The sequence below is a fragment of the Natrix helvetica genome (genome assembly GCF_964273705.1).
Source record: "Natrix helvetica genome assembly, chromosome: 1".
Lineage (NCBI taxonomy): Eukaryota > Metazoa > Chordata > Lepidosauria > Squamata > Natricidae > Natrix > Natrix helvetica.
The window spans coordinates 283,727,626-283,753,167 of NC_138548.1; the positions used below are offsets into that span (position 1 = coordinate 283,727,626).

Genomic DNA, 25,542 nt, shown 5'->3' on the forward strand with positions numbered 1-25,542 from the left:
AGACAGGCGCTTAATCTTTCATTCAGATGACTCATAATGTAGGCGCTTTTAGAAGAAAGAGTACACGGATCACCATACAAAATATAAAACAGTAAAATATTTGCACGTGAAATCAAAATGTATTGTTTCGGACGGTTCTTCCCCACTTCCCTCCATAACACGTCATTCCTAAGTAAAGGTATTCGGGCCCATCTCTTTCATTTGGGGTTTCAAAGGGAGTTATGGTTTGTTTTGACACTGATGTTATGTTGATGCAACCGATCGTTCTGCATTAATCTGCTGGGTTTTAGTCAAAGGCGGCGGGGGCGGTAATAAGAAAAGCGGTGCGTGTAGGGAGGACCCCAAACTCCCACCAGTTTCGATGGAAACCGAGACGGTCCCCCAGTAAACATATTGGAAATAAATATCATGAAACACAAGTGAGATTTCGTCCGAGTTAAAAAAAAATCTGAGAAAAAGAGTCCGGCAACAGGGGAGAGGCCACAGAAGTAGAGCAACAGCGGGGAGATAGCAATGCAGGTGAATTACGTAGACTTTCATTCAAGGCGCTTCTTGGGGTTTTGCTTCTGTTTACCGAGTTTCGGACGCCAACTCGCAGCGCCATTGCCGGAAGAAGTCCTGGGGCTCCTGGCGGTGACGGGTGTCATATGACCCAAGGAAAAATGGCCGAAGACGGGCAGAGCGGCGAGGAACTTGCGGCTGGAACGAGAGAAGATTTTGAAGTCGTTGATCGCGCCCAGATCCCCAGCGCCTCTGACCTGAAAAGCGATGGCAAAGAGAGGGGGAGCCCAGATGCCAGCTGGTCCGCTCCCATCTTCTCCCTGGCCAAGAAAGCCTCGGAAAACTTAGCAGTGAGCTACGGAAACGCTCTGAAGTCTGCAGCCTCGGTAGGACTCATTCCCAAACCACTCAGCAATGACAGCTCAGCAAAACAAAGTATGGCTATGTTTATTGCTTGTCTTTGGTAATGGTGGTGTGGGGTATAAAGCGAGTAAGTGGCTTTTATTACGGTAGAGGAGGGACTGGTTATAGAAAACTTTCAGGGTGAGTTGACTTCCGACTAAGAATGTATTATAGAGAAATGCAGTTTTAGAAGAAATGCCCAGGTTCAACAGTCTGGGAGTCGCTTTTCCTTTGATCTGGACCTTTTCCTTGTATCCCATCTTCATTTTGTTAAAGTTTTCTGCACATGCCTGGAAATGATCTCCACATGTTGAAGGTCGATGCCCCACAGTTAAAAATAGATTCAAGGACAAATTCTAGAAAACATTTCTGGTTATTTCTAGATATTTATAATACATCTTATATTGAATCGATCCTTGAATACTTGAACAGGTAGGGATTCTCTGTTTGAGACTCATCTTTTTTCCCTTGGATCGGGATAACATGACTTGGTTTGTTTTCTTTATATGACAGTACAGTTTTCCAGTACAGTTCTACTTGAATTAAAATACCAAAAAACATTGCTATGTATAAATTGGCAATTTATATTTATTTGCTGAATGTTGAAGTCTATCAGATTATAAATATGTTGTACATTACATTGTCTAGGCTTACATATCACAGTGCATTTCCACAGAGAAATCGAATTGCAGAAATTTTTAATATACAAATTTAAGTAAACTAAAAAGGAATAAAGTGTGAGTTACAAATAGAAGAGACAAAACATGGTGCTGACAAAGATATGGTTTAGCTTAGGTCCTGCACTTAAGGATATAGCCATTAGATATAATGCAGTGATTCAGATTCCAAGCGATTATTTAGAGTATGTCAGCCTCCTTAAGTCAAACACAACTTTCATGGGATAAATCCCAGGGACCCCAGGAAAAGGTACAGCTTCTTTAAAAGGAGTTGGGTGCAACATGAACCCCCCCCCCACATTTTCAAATCAAATTCTTCTTCAAATGTACATTGCTGCACAGCCCTAATCTCTCCACATGGAAAAATACCAGTCCATCAAAAATGTTCAGTCTTAGATTTCTACATTCATGGAGGAAGATTCATTGTGTTTATTAAGACTCCCATGTAAGCATTATTTAGAGACAGTTGAGGGTAGTGGTTAAGGCGTCCGGATAGAAACCAAGGGACCATGAGTTTTAGTCATGTCCAAGGCATGAAACCATCTGGCTGAAGCCAGTCACTTTCTTTTAGCCCTAGGAAGGAGATTATGGCAAAACCTTTGCCAAAAATATTGCAGGGACCTATTGTGGCAGTCCTAAGAATCTGATGTGTTTGACTGGAAGAAAAAAAAAGATTTATTTGCTTCACAATAAATAATGTGTTAATAATAATCAATTTCAAAAATAAGTTTGATAAAACTGATTACCTGCAAGAATTTTAATATTGTCCTATCAAATGCAAATTTTCTAGTGAGATGATTATATAAATATATTTCTAGTCCTAAAGGCATGAGCAGAATGAATTAATTCCATGTATAAATTATGTGGCAGAAATAAAATGTGTTAATGATGCAGAGAAATCAGTTGAATGGAATGTAAATTCATATACATATATTCATCAGAATCTGAGAATTAAGGTAGCGTACAATAGAGTATTTCAGAAGTACTAGTACTTATCAAGATTTAATGGGTATTAATTATTTTAAGTGCATATGTATGAAGCATGTCCTAATTCCTGGAACATTAAACTATAAAGTTGTCATTCCAATGAAAAGCAATGTACTTTTTTTATAACGAGAAAAAAAGCACACCAAGAGTTTGAGAAGAAATGTAAATATATTAATAAATTCCACTTTGTCAAGGGAATCATAATTCTTTCAATTCAAGAAAATTGACTAAGATAAAATTATAATACAACTAAAATGTTTCATTTTTCATACTTCGGTCAGAAAAAATATTCTTTCAATAATCTCCTAAACACTGCTACTTTCCTATTTATAATTTAGTCCTTTATCACTTCATCCTATTGTATAATTATGTTTTCCAATAATGAGATACTGAACAATAGATTATTGTATTTATACTTTAGCAAATACGCAGTTGAATTTATAGGATTACACTAATACCTTATTTTGGTATTATTCTTGTGACTAAAATTGCAGGATATCTAGCATTAACTGGTTTATGGATTTGGGGGAAATTGATGCTAATAATAGTTTATTCAATTAAGCCAATGTTTTGTGTTTGCATGAGACATTAAGTTATAAGCTGATTCCCTTCCCCCCAAGCTGGGTTCTACAACATACAGTATTAGACTAACTAATTAGAACTTTTGCCTTGAAGAACCAGTTTGGTATAGTGGTTTAAATTTTAAGATACCAAGCTAAAAACCAGGAGACCGATACCTGACTTATGCACAAAGTCAGTTGAGTGTCCTTGGGCCCGTCACTCTTTCTCAGACAAGGAAGCGTACAATGGAAAACCACTTCCCAAAAAATCTTGCCAAGTAAACTGCAGGTATTGGCTAGAATCAAAACTGACTAAAAGGCAAAATAAAGAAAATTATCAGGAAGAATTTATTTTCACCAATAGTATTGTATTCAAGAATTTCACATTTATCAGAAATAGAAAGCTGTTTTTAAGTAAGAGAAAAAAGATATTCAAAAAATATATGCATACTACATCTCAACAAATTCTTATTTTTTAAAATTGAGTAGTCTCTCTGAAATAGGTTCTTGGTAGACCATATGGTTTAAAAGGCTGTCATTACTTTATAATCAGCCACATTTTAAGAAAATACTCAGCAAGTTTTAATACATTAAGATTGAGATGCTGTGCACAATGATTCATAAACTCCAACACCAATGAAAATTGCTTCTAAACGTGCAGCAACCATACCCATACTCTAGAATAGACAATATTAAAGTGGGGATTTAGTGTAACATCATGCTACAAATATTTGTAGGATTAAATCTGAAGTATATTCAAATTCTTCCTCGAAAAATGGATCTTCTCCCTGCACATCCATCACATTTGTTTTAGTGGTTTTATGTATTTTATTTAAAGTTTTAAAAGTAATACATGACCATATACAGGTAGACTTTTAACAATTCCAAAAAGCTTGCAAGCTTCTAAAATCAAATTTCTGATTTCTGCTCACCTTTCATTTTGTCCACAGCACAAGCCACATGGGTACCAATACACAGTGGCACATCATACAACTGACAGAAATGCTACTTCTCACTCATATGTTATCAATCTGGCTATACAAACTGCCAGGAAGAACAAATCCATAGCTGTGTCCCAGCCACAGCATACAGGCAAAAATCAAAACATAATTGTTAGGTTCGGTCTACCATGTCCTACAGCTATTATGGTGGTCCAGGGGATCATACTCACCCAGGAGTCGTGCTTGTGAAAGGAATAGTGCTTGTGAAGTGTTTTAATTTAGACTGCTGGGGTGGCTTATGTTGTATTAAATCGTTTTTTTTTTAATGGCAACTTCAAAACATATGGACTTCAACTCCCAGAATTCCCCAGCCAGCATGCTAACCTAGCTAGAGAGATGGTTCATTTTGATAAAAAGGAGTGGGGGAGTAAAAGCAATCCTGCAAGACACAGCGCAAATAGTGAAGCAGAGTCCCATGAGAATGAATCTAGTCTATGGGGAAGGAGGGGCTCTTCCAGCTTGTCTTCGGTAAAGGCCTGCGAGAGGTCCGTCAGAGATGCTTTACTTTGTATTGAATGGCACCTTCCAACTCTTGATTCTGGGATCCTTCAAATTAAGAGTGTGGGGAAGCAGAACTGAATCCATTTCGAAAATGGATTTTAAAACGTTAGTTTCCCCAGAAAAAAGGAAGCGATTCTTAATGGGAATAGAAGCTAAAGCCCGCCGCTCATTGCACCCCCTAATGGTCGCGTGGGGAGAAAGCCTAAAAAGCGACCAAACAGGAACAACTAAAATGGCGCCTCCGCTTTCTTGTTTATAATGGCTCGGGAGTATGCTGGGCCAATTTGCCTCTGGGTCCAATGAGAAGCGAGTTTGGGGGAGTGAGGATGTAAACATTTTTCTCCCCTGTCAAAACATAAGAAGGCAAATGAGAGAGCATGGCCAATCTGAGCCCTTGGAATGGTTGATGCAGAGTTGCAATTGGCTCGCAGAAAGGGTATAAGAGATTCTCTGTGTTTTGTCCAACGAGAGGCCTCTCCTTGAACGTGGAGTGGAAGTGTTGCTCGGTGCAGGTGAGAAACCAATGGGGGGGGGGGGGGGAAGGAAATGACAGTTTTGCCTGTGAAAGGCTGGAGTATACACGTGATCCATCCCGGGAGGTGGAGACGGGGAATCGCCGCCGGGGAAGCTTTTCAGGACTGAGTAGAGTAGACCGTTGTACGTCTGTAAGTGTGGGACCCTGGAGAAAACCCATGCACGAGGATGACTTTGCCTTCTTTGCAATGGAAAACTGCTTTTGCTCCCGATTTTCGGAGGAAATCTGCTATGCTTGCGTTCTCGCTGTAACGTCTGAATAAGGCCGAGAATAAATCATGGGGGTTTCTTCTATAACCTTGACGATATTCTATAGCCACGACTGTTTTTTGTACTAACATGCTTAACAAAGATTTCTTCTGTCTGTGTTTATAAGCAACCATGATGGCCATTCCTGTAGGGAACATGAAATAGGATTGAAAATGTTGCACTGTAAGCATCCTTCTGGGGAGAGTGGAACAAAAGTACCTGTGCGCTTTTAAGTATTGTTGCACTAGTGAATGTAAGTGCTAATGTATCTATCTAGTGCTAATGTATCTATCACTAATGATAGTGACCTACTTATTATTCACATTTGGGTATGCACACATGTACCTGGATGCATTTTACCATATTGATTTAGTGTCCATTATTGTTATGCATGTTTTGTGCATAAACAGGAATTAAAAATATTTGCAGACTGTGGGCTTTTTTAATGAATATTACCTTATGCATGTTATTCCAGGTGCTGGGGTTTTTCTTATACACATGTCTGCTTGTCTATATGTGTTTTGCAGCCAGATCCCACACAATGGAAGAGCGTTCCAATCTTGTGGATATGATGAAATTGAGTATTAAAATCTTAATCCAGTCAGCTTTGAGTTTGGGGAGGACTCTTGATTCTGACTTCCCTCCTCTGCAGCAGTTCTTTATTGTTTTGGAACATTGTCTCAAGCATGGACTTAAAGGTGAGTTTGCTTCAAATCTGATTTTATGTTATAAGCATAATATTTTTCTTATTGGTTAAGAATATTTGAAGGACACCAGGCTTTTTTTATTATTTAACTGTCCCCATTCAACCGAAATACCCACCAGATATTTGCAGAACTTACTTTGAAGTTAATTCCTATAATAAAACCATGAGAAAATGCATAGAAGCAATGGGGAAAAATATTTAAACCTGACTGCATAGTTTGACATATTTGCCTACTTCTATGCATTAGGGAAACAAAAGCTATATTAAGGCATATATGAAAATAGGCCTTCCAAGTATGTTACTTGTATATTAAGTTCCTTTAATATATAGGAAACTCAGAATATATCACCACCTTTTTTTAGTGTTTATCTAAAAGTACAGTCCAATTAGGTTGCATCTTAGATATCTGCATTATATGAACTGAAGTGGAATAATATGTTTTTCCTTCCATTCTACCTTTATTTAGCTAAGAAGAGTTTTATTGGCCAGAACAAATCATTTTTTGGGCCTTTAGAATTAGTGGAGAAACTTTGTCCAGAGGCATCAGATTTAGCAACAAGTGTCAGAAATCTGCCAGAATTAAAGTGAGTAGACACAGATATTATAGTTCTTTGATTGGGATTGTTTAAAGGAATGCATGCTTTTTTATCTTTTTAATACTGCTAGTAGTAGTAATGAGACGGTTTTTGCTGATCATCAGTTAAAAACAGATTTTTTTTCACTAGAATTGTAATTCAGAATATTTTTGTTTAGAGTAAAACTACTAACCTGTATTTTTATTTATTGTCTTTCAAAATCATCTATGTAAAGTATTAATGCTAATGATAGAGTGGCATAATTATTCAACCTAAAGAAAAAGCATTAAGTAAAATGGACACATTTTAAATATTTTAAGTTCTTCTGACAAATTATTCTGTGGGAAATGGTTGATATTTTTAGCAATTATTCATGTTTAACCTGGCAATATTTTGTTTCTCATTCCTTTTCTATGCTGAGCAATTCGACATTTAATCATTTTCCTGTGCGGTTGTAGGACTCCAATAGGAAGAGGCAGAGCTTGGCTTTATCTTGCTGTGATGCAAAAGAAACTGGCAGACTACTTGAAAGTACTCTTGGATCACAAGTGTCTCTTGAGGTATTTTGGATTTTTCTTCAAGAACAACACTTATTACTGCGCAGAAAGAGAAGGAGTTAAATTAGATCTAGAAGTTACTTTGGATCAGTCCTGCCAAGTGAAAACTAGGAACGGGCTATTCCCTCTCCCTGTCACTCTTCTGCAGACAGAAAGGTGTTGTTGCAACTAAAACTCCTGACAAAAGAAGAAACTCTTCCATTTGAGCTAAATCCGGTCCAATGTTTATATTCAGAATATTAATTGGATAAGAGACATTTAGTTTAGAAAAAAACTTTTTGAAATATCCTCAAGTGAATCTTCCACAGTGATGACCAGTAAAATGTTCCTTTCTAAATCATTATATTTTCTTTTCCTAGTGAATATTACGAGCCTGATGCCTTGATGATGGAAGAAGAAGGAGCTGTGATTGTGGGCCTTTTAGTGGGACTAAATGTCATTGATGCAAATCTCTGTTTAAAAGGAGAAGACTTGGATTCCCAGGTGAAAATGGTCTCCTTTAAACTAAATCCCAAGTGGCAATTGTTTCTGAAAATGTAATAATTGCATTTACAACTGCATTATTTACAGAAGTTCTGTGCCAGCATAAAACCATGAATAATAAATAGCAATAGTTTGAATCTATGCAAATTGGATGGCCACATTTTGGATCTTGTGCTCATCCTCTTCCTCCTGCAGAGTTCATTTATGCAATTTATTGACTCTCTTTCTTGCTTGGTTGTACTGAGTGTCATTGGTCATGTCATGGTTTTCTTTCTTTGGAGTATTTTTGCTCAGCTGGTGTGCTCTATGGTTGTTACCAGACTCTCTGTTTGCATGGCTCTTTGCACTGGACACTAGTGCTGCCCAAAGTACTATATCAAGAAAACAAGCATTTGAGTTCATCTTGGGACAATGACAATCAATGGACTATGTTAATGGCCTAAATCCCCTTGCATTTAATTTCCTTGTATGTGAAAAGGGTATGAAACGTACATCATAGTGAATTGTATTAGAGACACAATATAATTTAATGAAATTTATCTTTCTTGTCAGGTAGCAGTGATTGATTTTTCTCTGTACCTTAAAGATACACAGTGCATTGATAACGACAAAGGGTATGTATAGTTAACCTTCTGCTTTTCAAAATTGTGTAACAGAAAACTGTATCAGAGATGAACTAAGTCTAAAATTTCCTAATTACCTTAGAAAGTGAAAAATTGAAACCAGAATAGAAATAGGCAAATTAAAAAGGAGAAAACTATAAAACACTGTAAAGTAGGCATTAATTTAATGCCTTAGGCATGAAAGTCAGTTGGGCAACTTTGAGCCAGTCACTCGCTCTCAGCCCAACTCACTTCACAGTATTGTTGTGAAGAAAATAAGTGGAGGAATGACAGGTATGTTCAGTGCCTTGAGTTGTTTATCAAAATAATAAAGGAGGGATAAAAATAAATTGTTATACCTACTGATTATAGTGTTCAGGATTTGTACTTGTAGCATGTACAATGAATCTTACTATACAACAACTGTTCTAAATATAAAATAGCACTTGAAAGAGTTGACTGTTTTGAAAAGACAATGATCTTTCTTTTAATGTTAGAGATGAAGGAATTACTGCTGTGCTTGACCAGAAACATTATGTAGAAGAACTTAATCGACATTTAAGGTATATTTTGTTGGTTAATCCTTTATTCCCCCCACCCTCTTATGAAGACCACAAGTTTTACATAAAGGATGTTGTACCCACTTAGAAAAGCTTGCTGTTTCCCTTACTAGTCTGAGTTTTAGTATCTGTAGACATTATGTCCTCCTTCCCCTTACCTCTAGTTAGAATCCCATGTTTTGTCTTGGATTAGACCATTTCATTAGTTTGGGGACCTTAATTGTTTTGAGAAATGTATTTTTCTACTTGGGATGAAATGGTAAGAATTATTATACAGCTACTGAGTCTCTTTTATTATAGTTGCACTGTTGGAGATCTTCAGAGCAAGATAGAGTGTTTAGAGAAAACAAATTCCAAGCTCCAGGAAGAGGTTTGTGGTCACTGTGACATGTTTTCAATTACTTTTTAAATTAAATAGCTCAGACATGTACCTGAAAAAACCTAGAGAATAAAGACAGGGTAAGAATAAAGAAAATAACATGGCAACTTGTACATTGATTGTAACTTTTAGGTACAGGAACAGTGGGAAGCTACTTTTATAACAAGCTATAGGCCCATCAGGATTTTTAGAAAACAAATACTTTGTATGTAAAAAGTTCAGATCATCGAGCTACAAATCTTATTGATTATTAAGAGCAGAGTAAGTTCATACCATCATCTGAAAGGAATAGTGCTTTAATGAAAAAGCATAATAGTAATTAGTTACTATTTTGGAAAATGAACATAATTACTCAGTTAAATCTTAGAACTTCATTTGAGGCACTATTGAGTAGCAGATTTTATGAACAGCAGGATAATATATGAATGTTTCATTTGGGGAAAGGAACTCTTCTAATTTTTTAATCCCTCTCCCTCTACCATCTTTTGGGCAGCTATCAGCAGCAACAGATCGAATCAAAGCTCTTCAGGAAGAACAACAGGACCTGAAACAGGAAAATGACTTAATTCGTGAACGCAGTGAAAAGTATGCTGAGGTCAGATAATGAAAATCTCCTAAGACTACACAGGAGCCTTAATTGTTTTCTTATTTATTTTTATTGTTATCTGGGGATGGGGGAGGTTCCCTAATATAAAAAATGCACAGAACATGCATATATAAAATATCTTAGGGAACAAAAAGATACTCCTATATATGTGACCTGCAACAAGATTATCATTTTGATAAAGTAGTAGTAGGTTAGACACAAATTCGTGCTCAATTATTCCTTTGATAAGAAGAGAAAGATAATGACGATGCTTTAAATTTATATGCTCTGCACATCTGACTGAAAATGGACTTTCTCTGATTTTCCCTTCCATTAAACAGCCCCATTGGAAAGTCTCATGTTATTTGAGCAATTGGAGAACCAAGTGCCATAGAGGAGTGGAGGAAGTGAAGACAATTATTGACCTATCCAGCAGGATAGCTTCCTGTTTCCTTCTGCAAATTAAAGAAGACTTTGTTCAGTGAAGGACAAGCCAGTATCCAATAGTGGCATGCTTAAAATGTTGGACTAGGTCTGGAGAGACTAAAGATCACCTCTAGCCATGTTATCTCTTTGGGACACACTAGTCATACTCTTTCAGCCCAACCTATTTCATAGATTAGTTATTATGGGGACAAAGTAAAGAGCATTCTCCATGTAAATTGCCTTAAGTTCTTGAAAGAAAGGCAAGAGATAAGTCTAATAAATAAATGTATCTCATTAAAACTAATGCCATTAAGTATACATTGAAATACTATCCATGGTTTAGTTTCCAGCTACTTTCCTCAACCATAGTTCTACTGTACATACTGATATGCATAACAGCTCCTATAAGAATGTGCTTTCCTGTTCACTCTTACAGAAATCAACTTTCTTTGACATTTTTCCAGGAAAATGAATGGATGTAAATCAGTGTTTTGCTTTGTTTCCTCAGCTAACCCAACAGTTTCATAAATTAACGTAAATCAGTGTCTTTGACTCTTTAGCATTTTGTTGCTCCTATCTTTTCACAGATATAAGATAACTTGTTGATTGCAGTATCCATTGATAATCTTACCTCTGATTCCTCTAATAAAAACATTGAGTTTTCAATCTATTAGCAGGTTATTCACCCACTTTTTAATCTAGGTAACTAAACTGGACACCAAAGTGGAACTGGAAACCTATAAACAATCACGACAAGGTCTAGATGAAATGTACAGTGATGTCTGGAAGCAATTAAAAGAGGAGAAAAGAATTCGAAAGGTGAGAGCTCATAATTTAACAAGTGGCAGTAGAAATATTAGTCCCTAAACTTCCCTTTTAAATGTATTCATATAAAATAATTATATGTTCATATAAAATGATCATTTACAAATATTGATTGATGTAATGATGCAAAAAGCGGATTTGTGTAAACCTGGATTTTTTATTAGGACTGAATGTAAGAGTAGATTTTCCATTTGGTTGCAGGAATATACTAGTAAGGATTCAAAAATTTCAAAGCTAGGCAGAGGTTATTATTTTTGCTTTTGTCTGCAATATTTGTTGTTGTTTCGACACAATACAAAGAGTCCATAACCAATTCTGCTGGGCAGTACTAAAAAGAATTGGAAAATATGAAAAGTACAAATATGAATATAAATCTCTTTGGATCCTAGCTAAAACAATATGGGGGGGAATATCCTATGTAACTAGTAAATATAAAAGATCCTTTTATTCATTTAGTGTAACACTTCCTTCCCCAATTGCCTTGAACTATAGAAGGTAGGTAGCCCAATTCAGTAGTCCAGAAGGGCATAAAATTGAGAAGGCTGCTCTAAATAATATATTGAGCTTTCATGATGTACATGAAGTGTTTTATGTATGCAGCGTGTATTGTAATTTTAAGGAGTTGGAAAAAGAATTGGAGCTTCAGACTGCAATGAAAACAGAGATGGAAATTGCCATGAAACTTCTAGAGAAAGATACACATGAAAAACAAGATACCTTGGTTGCACTTCGCCAGCAGTTGGAGGAAGTTAAGGCTATCAATTTGCAGATGTTCAATAAATCTCAGGTATTCAAGAGTCTCTTTGCTACAGCCACAAATAGTCCTAAAATTCAGGAGTTAAAGTGTCTGGTCTGTTTGATCAAGTTTGATGCAATGATCACTCTTATTTATGAAGCTGAAAATGTGCATATTCTTTTCTGTCTCATCTCATCTTCACTTCCATTGCTGATTTTAACTTAGAGATCCTGATTGTTATATTCCAAATAGGGAACTCTGGCTTAAAATCAATTTACTAATAAATATGTTCAGTTAGGATAACTCTGGCTTTTGTGCCAGAATTCATTTTCATGGAAATACCAATGAATTCTGACTTGGATAATATATGGTCATGTGAGAGATAAGAAAAAGCATTCAAGCCAAGAATTCATTTCTAGTTTCATAAACTAATTATTATGAAACCAGGATCATTGTATCTAACCTGGTCTTCAATTTCACCTCTATGATGTCTTCTATTGGCAAACAAGGGGGTTCTTCACACATAGCTGAAAAGCAAATAGTTGTTCACTTCCCCAGTTTTAGTTGTGATATCCTTACGACAGAAGCAAAAGGGGGCAAATGTGTGTTTTCCTAACTTGGTTAGTTTTCTGACTGGAAAAGATGAAAATTTCAAGAATTAGATGCTTATTCTTGATCTGGGGAATGATTTAGAAGTTTAATGTGGGGATCCCCTATTATTCAACATCCATCACTCATCTAGCTAAGACATTACTAGAAGCTTTTATGCAGTATTTTCTTTTCAGGCACTGTTTTAAATAGAATACTTGAAAAAGCAGCAGATGGCCAAAGGCTCTGGAATAAGGTAGCTAGACAAGCATGTAATCGCAAAGCTCCTAGCAATCACAAACACGTGATGGTGTGGCTTTCTGCTATTTGCCAGCAAGAAGCACAAAATCCTACTGTAGGTCTTAAAAAGCTAAATAGAGGGTTTTTTTAAAAAAAAAAGTTTTTTAAACTTCCCCTCAAGGGAACTAAGAAAAAAATATTGACTCCACTCATATTTGTCAGGTAGCCCTGATATAAATTAAAATTCCACCCATTTCAGACCTTCTGCTAAAAAACAATTCAGCCACCAATTAAGCACTCCTTTCTGCACTACAAAGATAAAGTTATTTTTTTATTACTACAATCTTGGTGTAAACGTAGGTGTATTGGATTATTTCCGAGGTGTGTTTTTTTTATTTTGAAATACTGCAGCTAAGGCAGTTTCTTGGTTTTTGCCATCAGGTTTATTAACTCTGCTATATTAGAATTAAGAGAATCTTTGAAGAGACAGGAATATGAAAAGAGATGTGAAAAATTATTTTTCTGAACTGTTACAGCCCTCCAAGTCATAGGAAGTGATTAATTTAAAGTGACCTGATTGAATTTGTTTTTGCTCCAGACTGCAGAGAGTTCTTTACAAGAGAAAAAAGAAGCAATATCATCCTTTGAAGGCAAAACAGATCAAATTATGTCTTCTGTGAAACAATTGGAGGACAGGTGATTTTTTCCACATATTTGGTCAAAGTGTGGTCTTAGCAATTTTGCAGTGTTCTGTATATCAGAATTCAGGCAGGTTGTTTCTAGTGAAGCATGAATGCCAGTTTTTCACAGTGCCCCTTGACACTGCCCATTTTTTCCACAAAATCTTGGAGAGCCTTGTAAGGCATATTCTGACCAGAGGAAAACCTGGAAAGAGGTTATCAGGCCTATTGCCCTACTTGCTTCCCTGACAAATGGAATGAGTAATGGAGAAGTATTTTAGGGAGATTAGTCGCTATATTGTAATGATACAGAATTTTATAGATCAGAATGTACAAACGAAGCTGGAGAGGCCGAAATCTTAGTTTGATATGATGAAGGTTGATATATGGAAGAGAAGGGGAAAGGGGTCATAGGAGGCTGAATCAGTGATCAGCACTGGGACAAGAAACTGAGACGGGGAGGGGGGGGCTGAATCAGATCCAGTTTTATAAACATTTATTCAATTTTATATCCATTTTCAACCAAGGCATTTATATAGAATATAATGGAGATGGGTTACTGTAATTAATCATAAGATTTTATGATTGGAGCTGTTGTGGTAAGTTCTTTTCTTCTGCACTGCCTAGCAGTTCCTTTAAGCTACTGCTAGCCTATTTAGAAGCTGCTGGCAGAGCTCCTCAGATTTTTAGTATGGTAGAAGACAAAGGTTCACCTCAAATAAAGCTATTATCAGAGTCATATGTCAATTTGTTTTGGTTTTTTTCTGGGAAACTTCTTCCTATCAAGAATTACACTTTTCCATGATGCAGGAGGCATGAAATGGCCTTTCCATTGAACATAGATTTAGTCCCTGATGTTTAAACTTGTCATTTTGATGTGATACAAAAAGTAACATTCACAACCAGGTTGGTATATCTCTTTTTCATACTTTTAGACTGCAGCATGCAGACAAAGCCAAGAAGCTTGCAGAAGAGAAAAATGTCAAATTGAAACAAGAATTGGGGAGCAAAATTGAAACTCTGAAGCAGCAACTACTCCAACTGGATAGCAACTGGTACTATTATTTTATATAGCCTTAGTTTAACCTTCTTATGTTCCTATTCTTTTGAATAGAAGAATCACATTCTGTTTACAATTGATGGTTCACAAAATCAGTTAGCTGCCAAGACAGCGGAGGTGTTCTTCCACCCACAGAGATAAGTACTCCTGGTAAGAAGGAATCTCTGCTCTAGCAGTGCCCACCTAATAGAGGCTTCTGCATGTGCTACCATAAGGCAGCTCCAAAAGGAGGTGCTTAAGAGTTGGGGGAGACTTCACTTCCTTAAATTGTATTCCCCAAGGATTAGATACTTACGTACTTAAACTGGAACCAGTACAATTAATACTTTTGTCACTGAAACCACAAGTAGTCTTCAATTTATACAGTTGGGACCAGAAACGGAGTCACTAAGTGGAGCAGTCATTAAATGAGACACCCACATGTTTGCTTCACTCAGTGACTGTAATCCCGGCAGTCCAGATTGTGGTCGTTAAGCAGTCTCCCAGGTTAAGCAGACAGAGCAAGTGACTTTTCAAGTTTGGGTCCCTTCCAAATGCAAAAGTGAAATCCTCTGAATGATGGCAGGACCGGAGCTCAGATCTTAAAGGTCCGAGCTCAGTTCCTGTAGCACTTCAGAGAAGTTCTCCTCCCCTCCTTGTGCAGAGTGGAATTCCTCCAAAGAGCTGCAGGAATGGAGCTCAGATCTTAGGGATGTGCTCTCCGTTTGTGCAGCCCACCAGAGTTCCCTCCTCTCAGCAAGCAGCCCTTTCACTCTCAAAGGGCTCTTTATGGGGCAGAGAAAAATCTCCGCTCAACGCAAAGCTAAGATTTTCTCCACACTGATGTTCCCTCCTGGCAGACAGCTCTTTCACTCTTAAAAAGCTACTTGCTAGAAGGGAATCATGACAACTAACATTCAGCTCACAATCATGTAATCTCAGAGTGGTGGTACAATGTTTTTTGACAGAAGTACTTTTCAGGCACCCGCTCCCTGGCTGTTGTAATTTCAAACTCTCATTAAACGAATTGTCATAAGTTAAAGGCAACCTGTAATAGGGCAGCAGGTTTTGGGAAGAGCAGATCAACACCCCAACATTTTTCCTCTTTCCATCACTTAGCAATCCTTTTGTTTAATAGTGTGGTTCTTGTTACATTGCCAAGTCTCAGTTCTGAGTTATGGGCAATGATTTTTTGGGGAAATATCATTTCTAGAATCTTATCGCTATGTTTGAACCTAAGAAATTTAGTTTCTTACATCTATTTGGAGATTTAAAGTTAAGTAAAGGTTAACATTTTTTAAAATGTTAATTTTGGGGGGGGGGGGATAATCAGTCTCAAAAGTAATTTTCAGAGGATTTTTCAGACTAGGTGAAACTTCTAAATCAATTCTGGTTCCTGATTCCACACCATGTATTCAAGAAGTAAGAAGAGATTTTGGATTTTGATTCAAAGTTGCATGATAAATGAAAATTCTAGAATCAATTTTGAAAAGGATTTTGAGGATATGCGTTTGAACCAAAACGAAAGCCAGAATCTCTCTGGATAAGCTCTTTGAACATGCTTGAAGTAGCTATCTGGAGCCTACTGGCTATTTTCATAGAACCCCCCAAAAAAGTCCTTTTTCTTTACCTCAGGAAAAGTAGAAATTCTTGTGATTTTTCAAAATTATTCCATAGTGCTAATAAGGTTAATTCTTTTGGAAAATAAGCTTTGTTTCCAACTTCGTTGTGCTTCTTTATTTTAATTTGCACAGTTCAGTTATTGAAAGAGAGTTAAAATCTGAGAAAGAACAGCGACAGAGTCTGCAGCGAGAGTTACACCTTGAGAAAGACACTACAGCTTTGCTGAAAGCTGAACTGCAGCAAGTAGAAGGTTTGAAAAAAGTAAGGCACGTCATGATTTAGTTTCTTTCGAGAGAGAGAATGGGGCGGTTAGGCTTATGGTTTCATAGTAGCTGGATTACTTTCCATTGAGAAATGATGGTCTTTGTTTGCTTACTCCTAAGGGAATCACTGCCTCACCCTTCTAGCCCCAAGCAGAGTAAAGGGATGTGCAATAAAAAAGAGAACAGGAGAGATTAAGAAAGGATGGGAAAACTGGAATGGGAAATGACAGTCTTTTGGAGATGGTGTGCATGGTTAAGCCAGCAAGATATTTCATGGAGAGAAAATGTTCTCCCCTGGAGTGAAAAAAGCAGGGGGGGGGGGATTTTTCTAAGAAAGGTATGGCAGTTTTATGTTGAAGGTCAGTAGATTACACGATCCCGTTCCTTTCATTCCATCCTCTTATTTTTAATGTTTTATAGCACATTTGCTAATTACAATGTAATTTGGGGAAAGACCAATCACTCTGAGCCAGTGTTTCTGAACTTCAACTTTAAGATGTGCAGACATCTGCTCCCAGAATTCCCCACTCAACACATTTATTGGGAAATTCTGAAAGCTGAAGTATTAAAAAAGTTGCCAAGTTTAAAAAATATTGCCCTAGATGATAGCTTCATGTTTTAAAAAGGTGTATTGCATTTGTGATCTTTTGTGGCTAGTACAACAGACCTTTCTAATCACAGGTCCTCTGGCCTATTGGAGTTTTCATGATAGAAACCACTGTAGTGTTTCATTACTGCTACAAGAGCATAGAGTAGGCTTTCCAGTAAAATATATCCATTCATAGGTGAGAGAGAATATATTATCTTTCTTTTAAACTTAAGTAGGTTTTATAACATACTTTATAAAATAGGAAAGGTGGGGAAACTAGTTAATATAATTGTAGTGTAGTCCATTTCATTTGTCTGTGTATGTGTGTATGCATAGGAATTGCGAAAACTGCAGGAAGAGAAGCAGCAGCTAGAAAAGATCTGTGAAGAACAAGAACAAGCCCTTCAAGAAATGGGGCTTCATCTAAGCCAGTAAGTATATTTCAATAATTTGTGTCATTAATTGTACCACATCTTGCAACAGTTATTAGGTACAACAATTAAAGTATTCACAAAATAAAAAGTAAATAATTAAAACCACATAAACAGTTCTAGCAGCATTGCTTTAAATACTCCAAAGCCTTTCATGATAATTTCTGGAAGATTTTTTCCCAATGGAACCGTCTCCAAGGAAAGGCCAGAGAGAAAAAGAGCCATAGCACTCCCTTCTGAGTAATAGATTGTTACCAGAGACCCACTTGCTGCAAGGGTACCATTTCAAGCAGTAGCTTGAGACTAAGGTCACCAGTAATCTTACAACGCTAGAACCACCAGGAGAGAAGATGAAACTTCTCTAGTTGTTGACCTTTTGTAAGAAATCAGTAATTTTTGTGAGTGAAGCTCTGGCTGTAATTGAAGTATGAAATGGTCTAAGTGTGGATTTGAAGTTAATGTATTATTAATAAAGAAAATGCAGCTGCGATTGGAGATTGGAATTGTTCCTGGTAGATACTTTATTGTGTCAAAAGAAGTTAGTGCAATATAATAAAGGATCTGACTTGTGAACTTATTTGAATTTTACCTATGCTGTATCAGTAGCAATGATGTTTCTTTAGGCGAGTCAATATTTTAATGGGAAGAATGGTTGTGGTTAATATCAGGCAACTAAAAATATCATTAGATTTATTTATTTTTTCCAGATCAAAACTTAAGATGGAAGATATTAAAGAAGTAAATAAAGCATTAAAGGTACTGTTGATTCAGTAATATGTTTAGGTTCATTTAAGAAATGGTAACTCGTTTTATTAACATCTTTCCCTTTATCAGCGTTAGGGAATTTCATGGACAAAATAGTACAACTAGAAAAGAATTGACATAGCATCTTAATATCTTCTGTTCTTTAAATATTTATTTATGGGTCGGTCAACCAATTTCTGGCATGTAGTTGTCAGTATATTCTTTCCCAATGTGCAACACTATCCTGTGCATGTTTATTTTGAAGCAAAATTGCACAACATTAAATTAGGGTTGGTCTAACGCAGTGGTTCCCAAAGTGGGGCGGTGGGATGACTTAGGGGGGCACTAAGAGGCAAGGGGGGCGGCAGGGGGGCGCTAAGAGGCTAGGCACTAAATCACTAGATGAACTATAAGGTCCCTTCCAAGTTTGTCATGAGTTGTATGGTAGGAGGCGGGCAGCTGCCAAGGCCACGGCTCTTATCCCCAAGAAGTGGACAATGCCCCCCAAGCCCCGTCCCTCCCTTTCCCAACGGCTCGCCTGGAGCGGCGGGTGCCGGGCTGGATGGCCATCCACGGCCCTTCCCCATGCAGTTCTGTCCCGCAGATGCTGCCCCGTGTTGGCCATCCTGCTTCCTCGCCCGATTTGTCTTTCTCTTCATTCGCTCCATAACAAGTGGAGGATTGCACAGCCTGGGCTCTGTCTCCTCCCGCCGCCTCTCCTGGCCAGCGGTGGGTGAGGCAGCAGCTGCGCCAGACGCCCTTCAGGGACCCGGACAAGCCTTGGCGCAGGGACTGGGAGGGCAGGGGGGGATGCGGTCCAAGGCCGACTTAGGACACGCGTCTCTTGGCCCCAAATTCTCCACACCCCGCGGAACCCTGGTTGGAACACGCGGCCAATGCGAAGTTCCCCCGCCCCTCCCATCTCCTAGACGATGAGCGCTACCCGCCAATCCTGCCTGCTGAAGTTTCCCCATCTAAGAGGGGGGGTGACTCAGGTGAGGACGCGCGGGAGGCGAGGGAGATGCTGCTGCTGCTTCCTGCAGGCTCGGACTTAGCCCAGGGACGATGAGGGCCTGGGGACTGGAGAAAACACTAGGGATGTATTTCTGAAACCCATCTGATGCCCCCCTCTCCCCCCGGCTCACTGGAAGGCAGCCAGCAGTTACGGTCACAACCGAGGCCAAAATTTCTGTTGTTGAGTGAAAAATTTGTTAAATGAATTTTACAACCTTTTGTGCCAGTTACAGTGAATCTCCAGTTATTGAGTCACATGGTTGTTAAGCGAATCTGGCTTCCCCATTGTCTTCGCTTGTCAGAAGTCACAAAAGGGGATCACTTCCTAAGGCTCGGACTTAGCCCAGGGACGATGAGGGCCTGGGGACTGGAGAAAACACTAGGGATGTATTTCTGAAACCCATCTGATGCCCCCCTCTCCCCCCGGCTCACTGGAAGGCAGCCAGCAGTTACGGTCACAACCGAGGCCAAAATTTCTGTTGTTGAGTGAAAAATTTGTTAAATGAATTTTACAACCTTTTGTGCCAGTTACAGTGAATCTCCAGTTATTGAGTCACATGGTTGTTAAGCGAATCTGGCTTCCCCATTGTCTTCGCTTGTCAGAAGTCACAAAAGGGGATCACAGGACCCTCGAAACCTTCGTAAAATGAGACGGTTGACAAGCATCCCAATTTTGATCACGTGACCCCAGGGATGGTATAATGGTTTCAAGTATGAAAAATGGTGATAAGTCACTTTTTTCAGTGCTGTTGTAATTTTGAACATTTACTAAATCAAGATGCTGAGCTTGTCGATCGAAAGGTCGGTAGTTCAGCGGTTCAAATCCCTAGCACCGTGTAACGGAGTGAGCTCCTGTTACTTGTCCCAGCTTCTGCCAACCTAGCAGCTCGAAAGCACATAAACAATTCAAGTAGAAAAATAGGTACCACCTTTGGTGGGAAGGTAACAGTGTTCCATGCACTTTGGAAGATTTTAGAAGAAGTGCAAAGAAGAGCAACTAAGATGTTTAAAGGCCTGGAGACTAAAACATAGGAAAAACAGTTGCAAGAATTGGGAATGGCCAGTCTAGAGAAAAGGATTGGGGTGGGGGGGGGGACACCTGATAGCAGTCTTCCATTATTTGAGGGGCTGCCACAGAGAAGAGAGTCAACCTATTCTCCAAAGCAGGATAAGAAACAATGGGTGGAAACTAACCGAGAAGCAACCTAGAACTAAGGAGAAACTTCCTAATGGTGAGGACAATTAATCAGTGGAACAGAAGTTGCCTCCAGAGGTTGTGGGTGCTCCATCACTGGAGGCTTTCAAGAAGAGACTGGACAGCCTGAAATTGTCTGAAATTGTATAGGATTGCTCCTGGTTGAGCGGGGTTGGACTAGAAGACCTCCAAGGTCTCTTCCAGCTCTATTCTGATTGAGTAATTGAGGTCTCTGGCTGCTGCTATGCTGCTCCTTCCCTTCCTAGAATCTTGATCGTTTGCTGCTTCATACAGAAGTTTGTTGGCTATCAAAAGGCAACTGTGTGAGACGCTTTTACAATCTTTTTGACACGGTTGTGGAGTTTTTTGAAGACAAGAATGCCTTGCTCGGTGGTGAACTAAAGAGATCAGGCATGGCATTGCTTATTTATCAGAACTATTTGGAAAGTTCAATGAAGTGAATTTGCAGTTGCAAGGAAATGAGGTCAATCTTATTAAGGCCAAATCTGTCATCTCTACGTTTATTTCAAAGTTAACTCTATTCAAGCGCAATATAGGCTGTCGCGAACTATACCAATTTCCAAGCTTGTCTTGAGCTACAAGAGAAAGGTGGGATACAAGATGATCTTCACGTTTTTTGTGACCATTTGGACATGCTGCATCTAGATATGTCTGAGCGATATCAGGATCTTCTTTTGATGGAAATTCCAGATTGGGTGATAAATCCATTTTCAAATACTGAGGAAGATGGGTAGTGGAGGAACATCTCAGAGCTGCAAAATGACATTGAGCTGAAGCCAAAGTTTAAGAAATCGTACCAAGAGTTTTGGTTACAAAGAAAATTCTGATCGCTATCCTGCACTATGGACAGTGGTTAAGAAGCTCCTTGTTGCATTTCCAACATCATATTTGGTGGAACGTGGCTTCAGTGTGGTCATCCAACTTCTCTCCAAGCAAAGAAATTGACTCCAGATTACTGAACATGGTGATTTAAGACTCCTGCTAAGTGACTTAAAACCAGACATTGGGAAACTGGTATCACTTCATCAAGCCCATCCATCACATTAAGAATTTACTGAACAGTGAAGTAGTTACTAAATTTTATTGAATTTACTAAGTTACTAGTTACTAAGGTTCTTGATAAATGACTATCAGACTTTGAAAACCTGGTATCACTGGATCATGTTCAACAATTTTGTTGAATTAACATTAGCTAAAAAGGTTTTTAAATTGGATTTTGAATAAATGTGCAATTGTTAGTTTTGAATTTTACTATTACTATCTTCCATTGTGCAAACCACCCATCATATGACCCCCCTGCCACGCCCATCAAGCCACACCCACAGAACCAGTAGTAAAAAAAAAATTGAATTCCACCACTGGGTGGGGGGCACTGAGGATCAGTTTGTAGCACCAAGTGGTACTGAAAAAGTTTGGGAACCACTGGTCTAATGTATAGCTAAGGGTTGACATAAGTCTATTTGGGGAGGTAGATATGTAATTAATTTACAGAAACTTTCAAAAGTTTGCCTAGATCTTTTTATTTGTTATAAGCCTATACAAATTCAATTAAGCTAATATTATTTTTAAATGTTAGGGCCATGCATGGCTAAAAGATGATGAAGCAACCAGCTGTAAGCAGTGTGAGAAAGAGTTCTCCATTTCAAGAAGAAAGGTAATACCAGGCTCCATTATTATTATATTTACCCTGGCAGGAGTTATTTTTTGTCAGTGCTTTTTCCCACTGATAAAATAGAATAAAAGGCCTAAAGATGCTTTCCAGCAGTTTCTTGGATGAAAAGCGAAACGTTTTCAAGGAAAAAGCACAAGAAAGCCAAATGTTTCAATAATTTAATAAGGCGTTGATGGGCAGACTTCGATATGCCCATGTAACTGCTTTGTGAACTACACTGGTTGTCAGTTTGGTCCTGGGTGAGAATTAGTGTTGGTTGTTATCTAGGGCCTTGAGGAACCTCCTGTCTTCCATAGTATCTACCCAGACAACTCAATGCAGCAAGGTGGTTTCATTCTGGATTCCAGGACCCTCCAAACATACTTTCTCTATAGCAGTACCTGCCCTCTGGAATAACAGCCTCCTAAAATTTTGAACAGTTCCCACTTTGAAATTTTGAAGGGACTTAAAACATGACTCTTTATCAAGGTCTTTAGCAAGGATACCTCACATTCCTTCGTTCCTGAAACCTGTCCCTTTTACTTCAGTTCAATCCAAGTTTCTTCTATTTCACAGACCGCAGAAATTGGCAGCACACTTCTTGTGCGCGCGTCAGAGGCCAGTACTATATCTCCCAGAATTCCCCACTTTTAAGGCTTCAGAGAAACAGTTTCAAAAACAGCAGTGAGGATTATCAGAGGGCTAAAAACAAAGTCCCGTGAAGGCAAATACGTGTATTTGATGAAATTTTAAGGATGACCAATTCTACATCTATTGGTGCCATGAGTCTGGCAGTGGTGGTACTTGCCGTGCAGGAGGGAATCTAAGCCCTCAGCAGCAGTCCTGAGGGATCGGAACAAGCCACGTGGCAGCTGACTCCCTCTGAGTGCCTGCTGCCTAAAACTCCTAATGCTGAAAATGAAATAGGGAAATCTTTTTCTTTCTGCTGTTTGACTGGAGAAGGCATGGTGAAAACTGTAAAAAAAAAAACTGTCTCTGGACAGATGGACAGAAGTTAATCCATGCTTGGATTCTCCAAGCAGCGCACAGAATATTCTAATTTAACATGTACGTGGAGGTATTCTGGAGGTATTCCATTTCCAGTTTGTTTCCAGAATATTTTATTTAGAGGCCTACATTGAACAGGGGATGACCAAAGCAGCACTTGAAAATTTTCTACTTCCACTGTTTTTATGGGATTCCCATGCAACTTTTTCAGAGCTGGAGCTATTTTTAAAATCGTTTTGGTTTGTTTATATATTTTAAGATACTATTTCTAATATTATTTTCTGTATTTGCAGCACCATTGTCGAAACTGCGGCCATATCTTTTGTAACACCTGTTCAAGCAATGAACTTGCACTTCCATCATATCCAAAGCCTGTACGAGTTTGTGATACCTGCCATACATTACTGCTTCAGAGGTGTTCATCAAATTCTTCCTAAAATCTATATTCCAGAATGTTAAGACCAAGGAATGAACCTAACATGAAATATTTTTTAATATTCTAAACTCCATTAACATATATGGCACTGTGTATTATACTCAAAACAGGAAAAGATTTAATTTATAAAAATGGGATACCAAAATCATGGAAGCTATTTTTTATAGATTAAGTGCCAGCAAAATGTCATATTCAAAAATACACTATTTCAGATGCACACATTTGTTATTTTTAAGCTAAAAAAATCTATTGTTTGAATGTTAACTTTATACTTCAGGTTTATAGATTTGCTCTAAAACAAATTAATTTTCTGAACACTTCATGGATCTATCTTCTGTAACAGTTCACTAAAATTTCTGTTGATCTGTATATAATAAATGAAAATGTTATCTTAAAAGTTAAATCTATAGAAGCATTTTTAAAGAATGTATGCTTGGATGTGCCTTCTAAATCTTTCAAAAGTGAACAGAACAACATACTGTTATGTGATTACGCAATAAAGTTGATCCATACGTGGTATATGTTCCTTAATGCATTCTTCACTAAATTTCCTTTTTAGTTGTTAAATTAACAAAGTATTGCACTTTTAAGGTGTGTTATCTGTGATGAAGTTCAAAAAGTATGCTGCAGAAATTAATGGAACTGTCCTTCCAGTGTTTCCATAGAAATACAGTTTTTTAATTATCAAAAATGGGACGGAATTATCTGTTCGTAAATGCGTTGCACTTGATTGCCAGTGTCAGTAAGTTAATCACTGGCCAACTGAATCATTTGGTGGTTAAGCTATTTCAGCTTCCTCCATTGATGTTGCTTGTCTGGGAAGGTTGCAAATGGTGATCATGTGACACTCCCCCACGATGCTGCAATCATTGTAAATGTATGTCTGCTATCAAGCACCCGAATTTCAATCATGATTGCAGAGATGCTGCAACAATCATAAGTCACTTTTTCAGTACTATTACAACTTTGAATGCATTTTTTACAATTAGGCAGGAATTACATAGCTTTACTCTGCAAAGTATTAAAAGCTGCACAAACCACATATGGTAAACGTTGTCATGTCTTTGTAGCTTGGAGACATAGAAAAGACGGACTATGAAATGAACATCCTGAAAAAGCAAGCAGTTGAGTCTTCAATTACTAATTTGCATCTGTTAGATGGAAATCAGTCTTTAAAGGGATAAAGTTAAGAAGCATCATTAAAAACATGGTTGCCTGTATGCTGTACTAGTCCAGGGGCGTCAAACCCGTGGCATCACGTCACGTATTGCGACTTTCCCCTTCGCTAAACCAGCGTGGCAGCGAGTTCGACACCCCTGTACTAGTCTAATAGAATATGGATAGGGAGGGCTCAGTGTAAAGAAACTATTCATTTAAGTTGGAATAATTAAAGATTAATAAATAATCACAATGAAGCCATCAGCTAAGTGGCTATGTCAACCTGAATCATGTTGGAAAAATTAAAACTAACAGAAAATGCCATTTTGCTATAGCTTGAAATTGAAATAAAACAATAAGAATAAAAAAATATATGCATGTTTGAAATTCAGTAAAGCAAAAAAATAAATTTAAAATGGTTGAAGCAATAACATGGTTAAGAGGAAAGGTTGGACAAGAAACAGAATGAAAAAGTGATGGTATAGAAAGAACCAGAACGTGAACAGGAAAGGTAAAATAAATTTCATTACTAAGGCAAACTGGAATTCCTTCCTCAGATACAGGATACATGTAACATATTGTATGTATACATGTAACATATTGTATCAGATAAAGTATCAGTGACTAATGGCCTTCAAACAATTACAAGGCTTTTTCAGGCACACCCAGTTCAGGATTTGGTATTTCGTTTAGCAGTCAAACAAATCTGATTTAGACGACCTCTGTTAAATACACGTTTCAGATGCAATGAGTAAGTCTAAACTCTAGCATGTGTTAAAACCCAATGCCCAAATAATAGTATTCCTTAGCTCAATCCTGCATGTTACTTGACAAAGGTTCTCAATGCACCCACCCACAACTCTTTTGTAAACAATTGAGTATTACAACTACCATTTGTATATTGCTGAAGAGAAATTAATAAAACTAGAAAAATCCCATTCAGATTTATCATTGTTTTAACAAATAGCCAATTTGATACACTGTACTGATAGTCCTTGCTTACTGACCATAACTC

General features: G+C 38.0%; 1 protein-coding gene across 5 annotated transcripts; it reads left to right on the forward strand.

The window, feature by feature from the left end:
• Nucleotides 1-24: 24 nt before the first annotated feature.
• On the forward strand, nt 25-23,895 carry RUFY1 (RUN and FYVE domain containing 1). 5 transcript variants are annotated; one of them, XM_081951789.1, is made up of 18 exons: nt 25-936; nt 5,940-6,110; nt 6,585-6,702; nt 7,152-7,253; nt 7,610-7,733; nt 8,286-8,347; nt 8,833-8,898; nt 9,196-9,265; nt 9,768-9,869; nt 10,989-11,105; nt 11,731-11,898; nt 13,274-13,371; nt 14,291-14,410; nt 16,149-16,278; nt 17,206-17,300; nt 18,008-18,056; nt 21,851-21,928; nt 23,227-23,895. In XM_081951789.1, the coding sequence occupies exons 1-18, from the start codon at nt 648-650 to the stop codon at nt 23,368-23,370; spliced, it is 2,103 nt and encodes a 700-aa protein (XP_081807915.1). In that variant the 5' UTR covers nt 25-647; the 3' UTR covers nt 23,371-23,895. The 5 variants fall into 5 exon arrangements, with proteins under 5 accessions (XP_081807915.1, XP_081807917.1, XP_081807918.1 ...); XM_081951791.1 differs by having other exon boundaries at nt 747-887; XM_081951792.1 differs by lacking the exon at nt 25-936 and adding an exon at nt 4,946-5,141.
• Nucleotides 23,896-25,542: the final 1,647 nt, after the last annotated feature.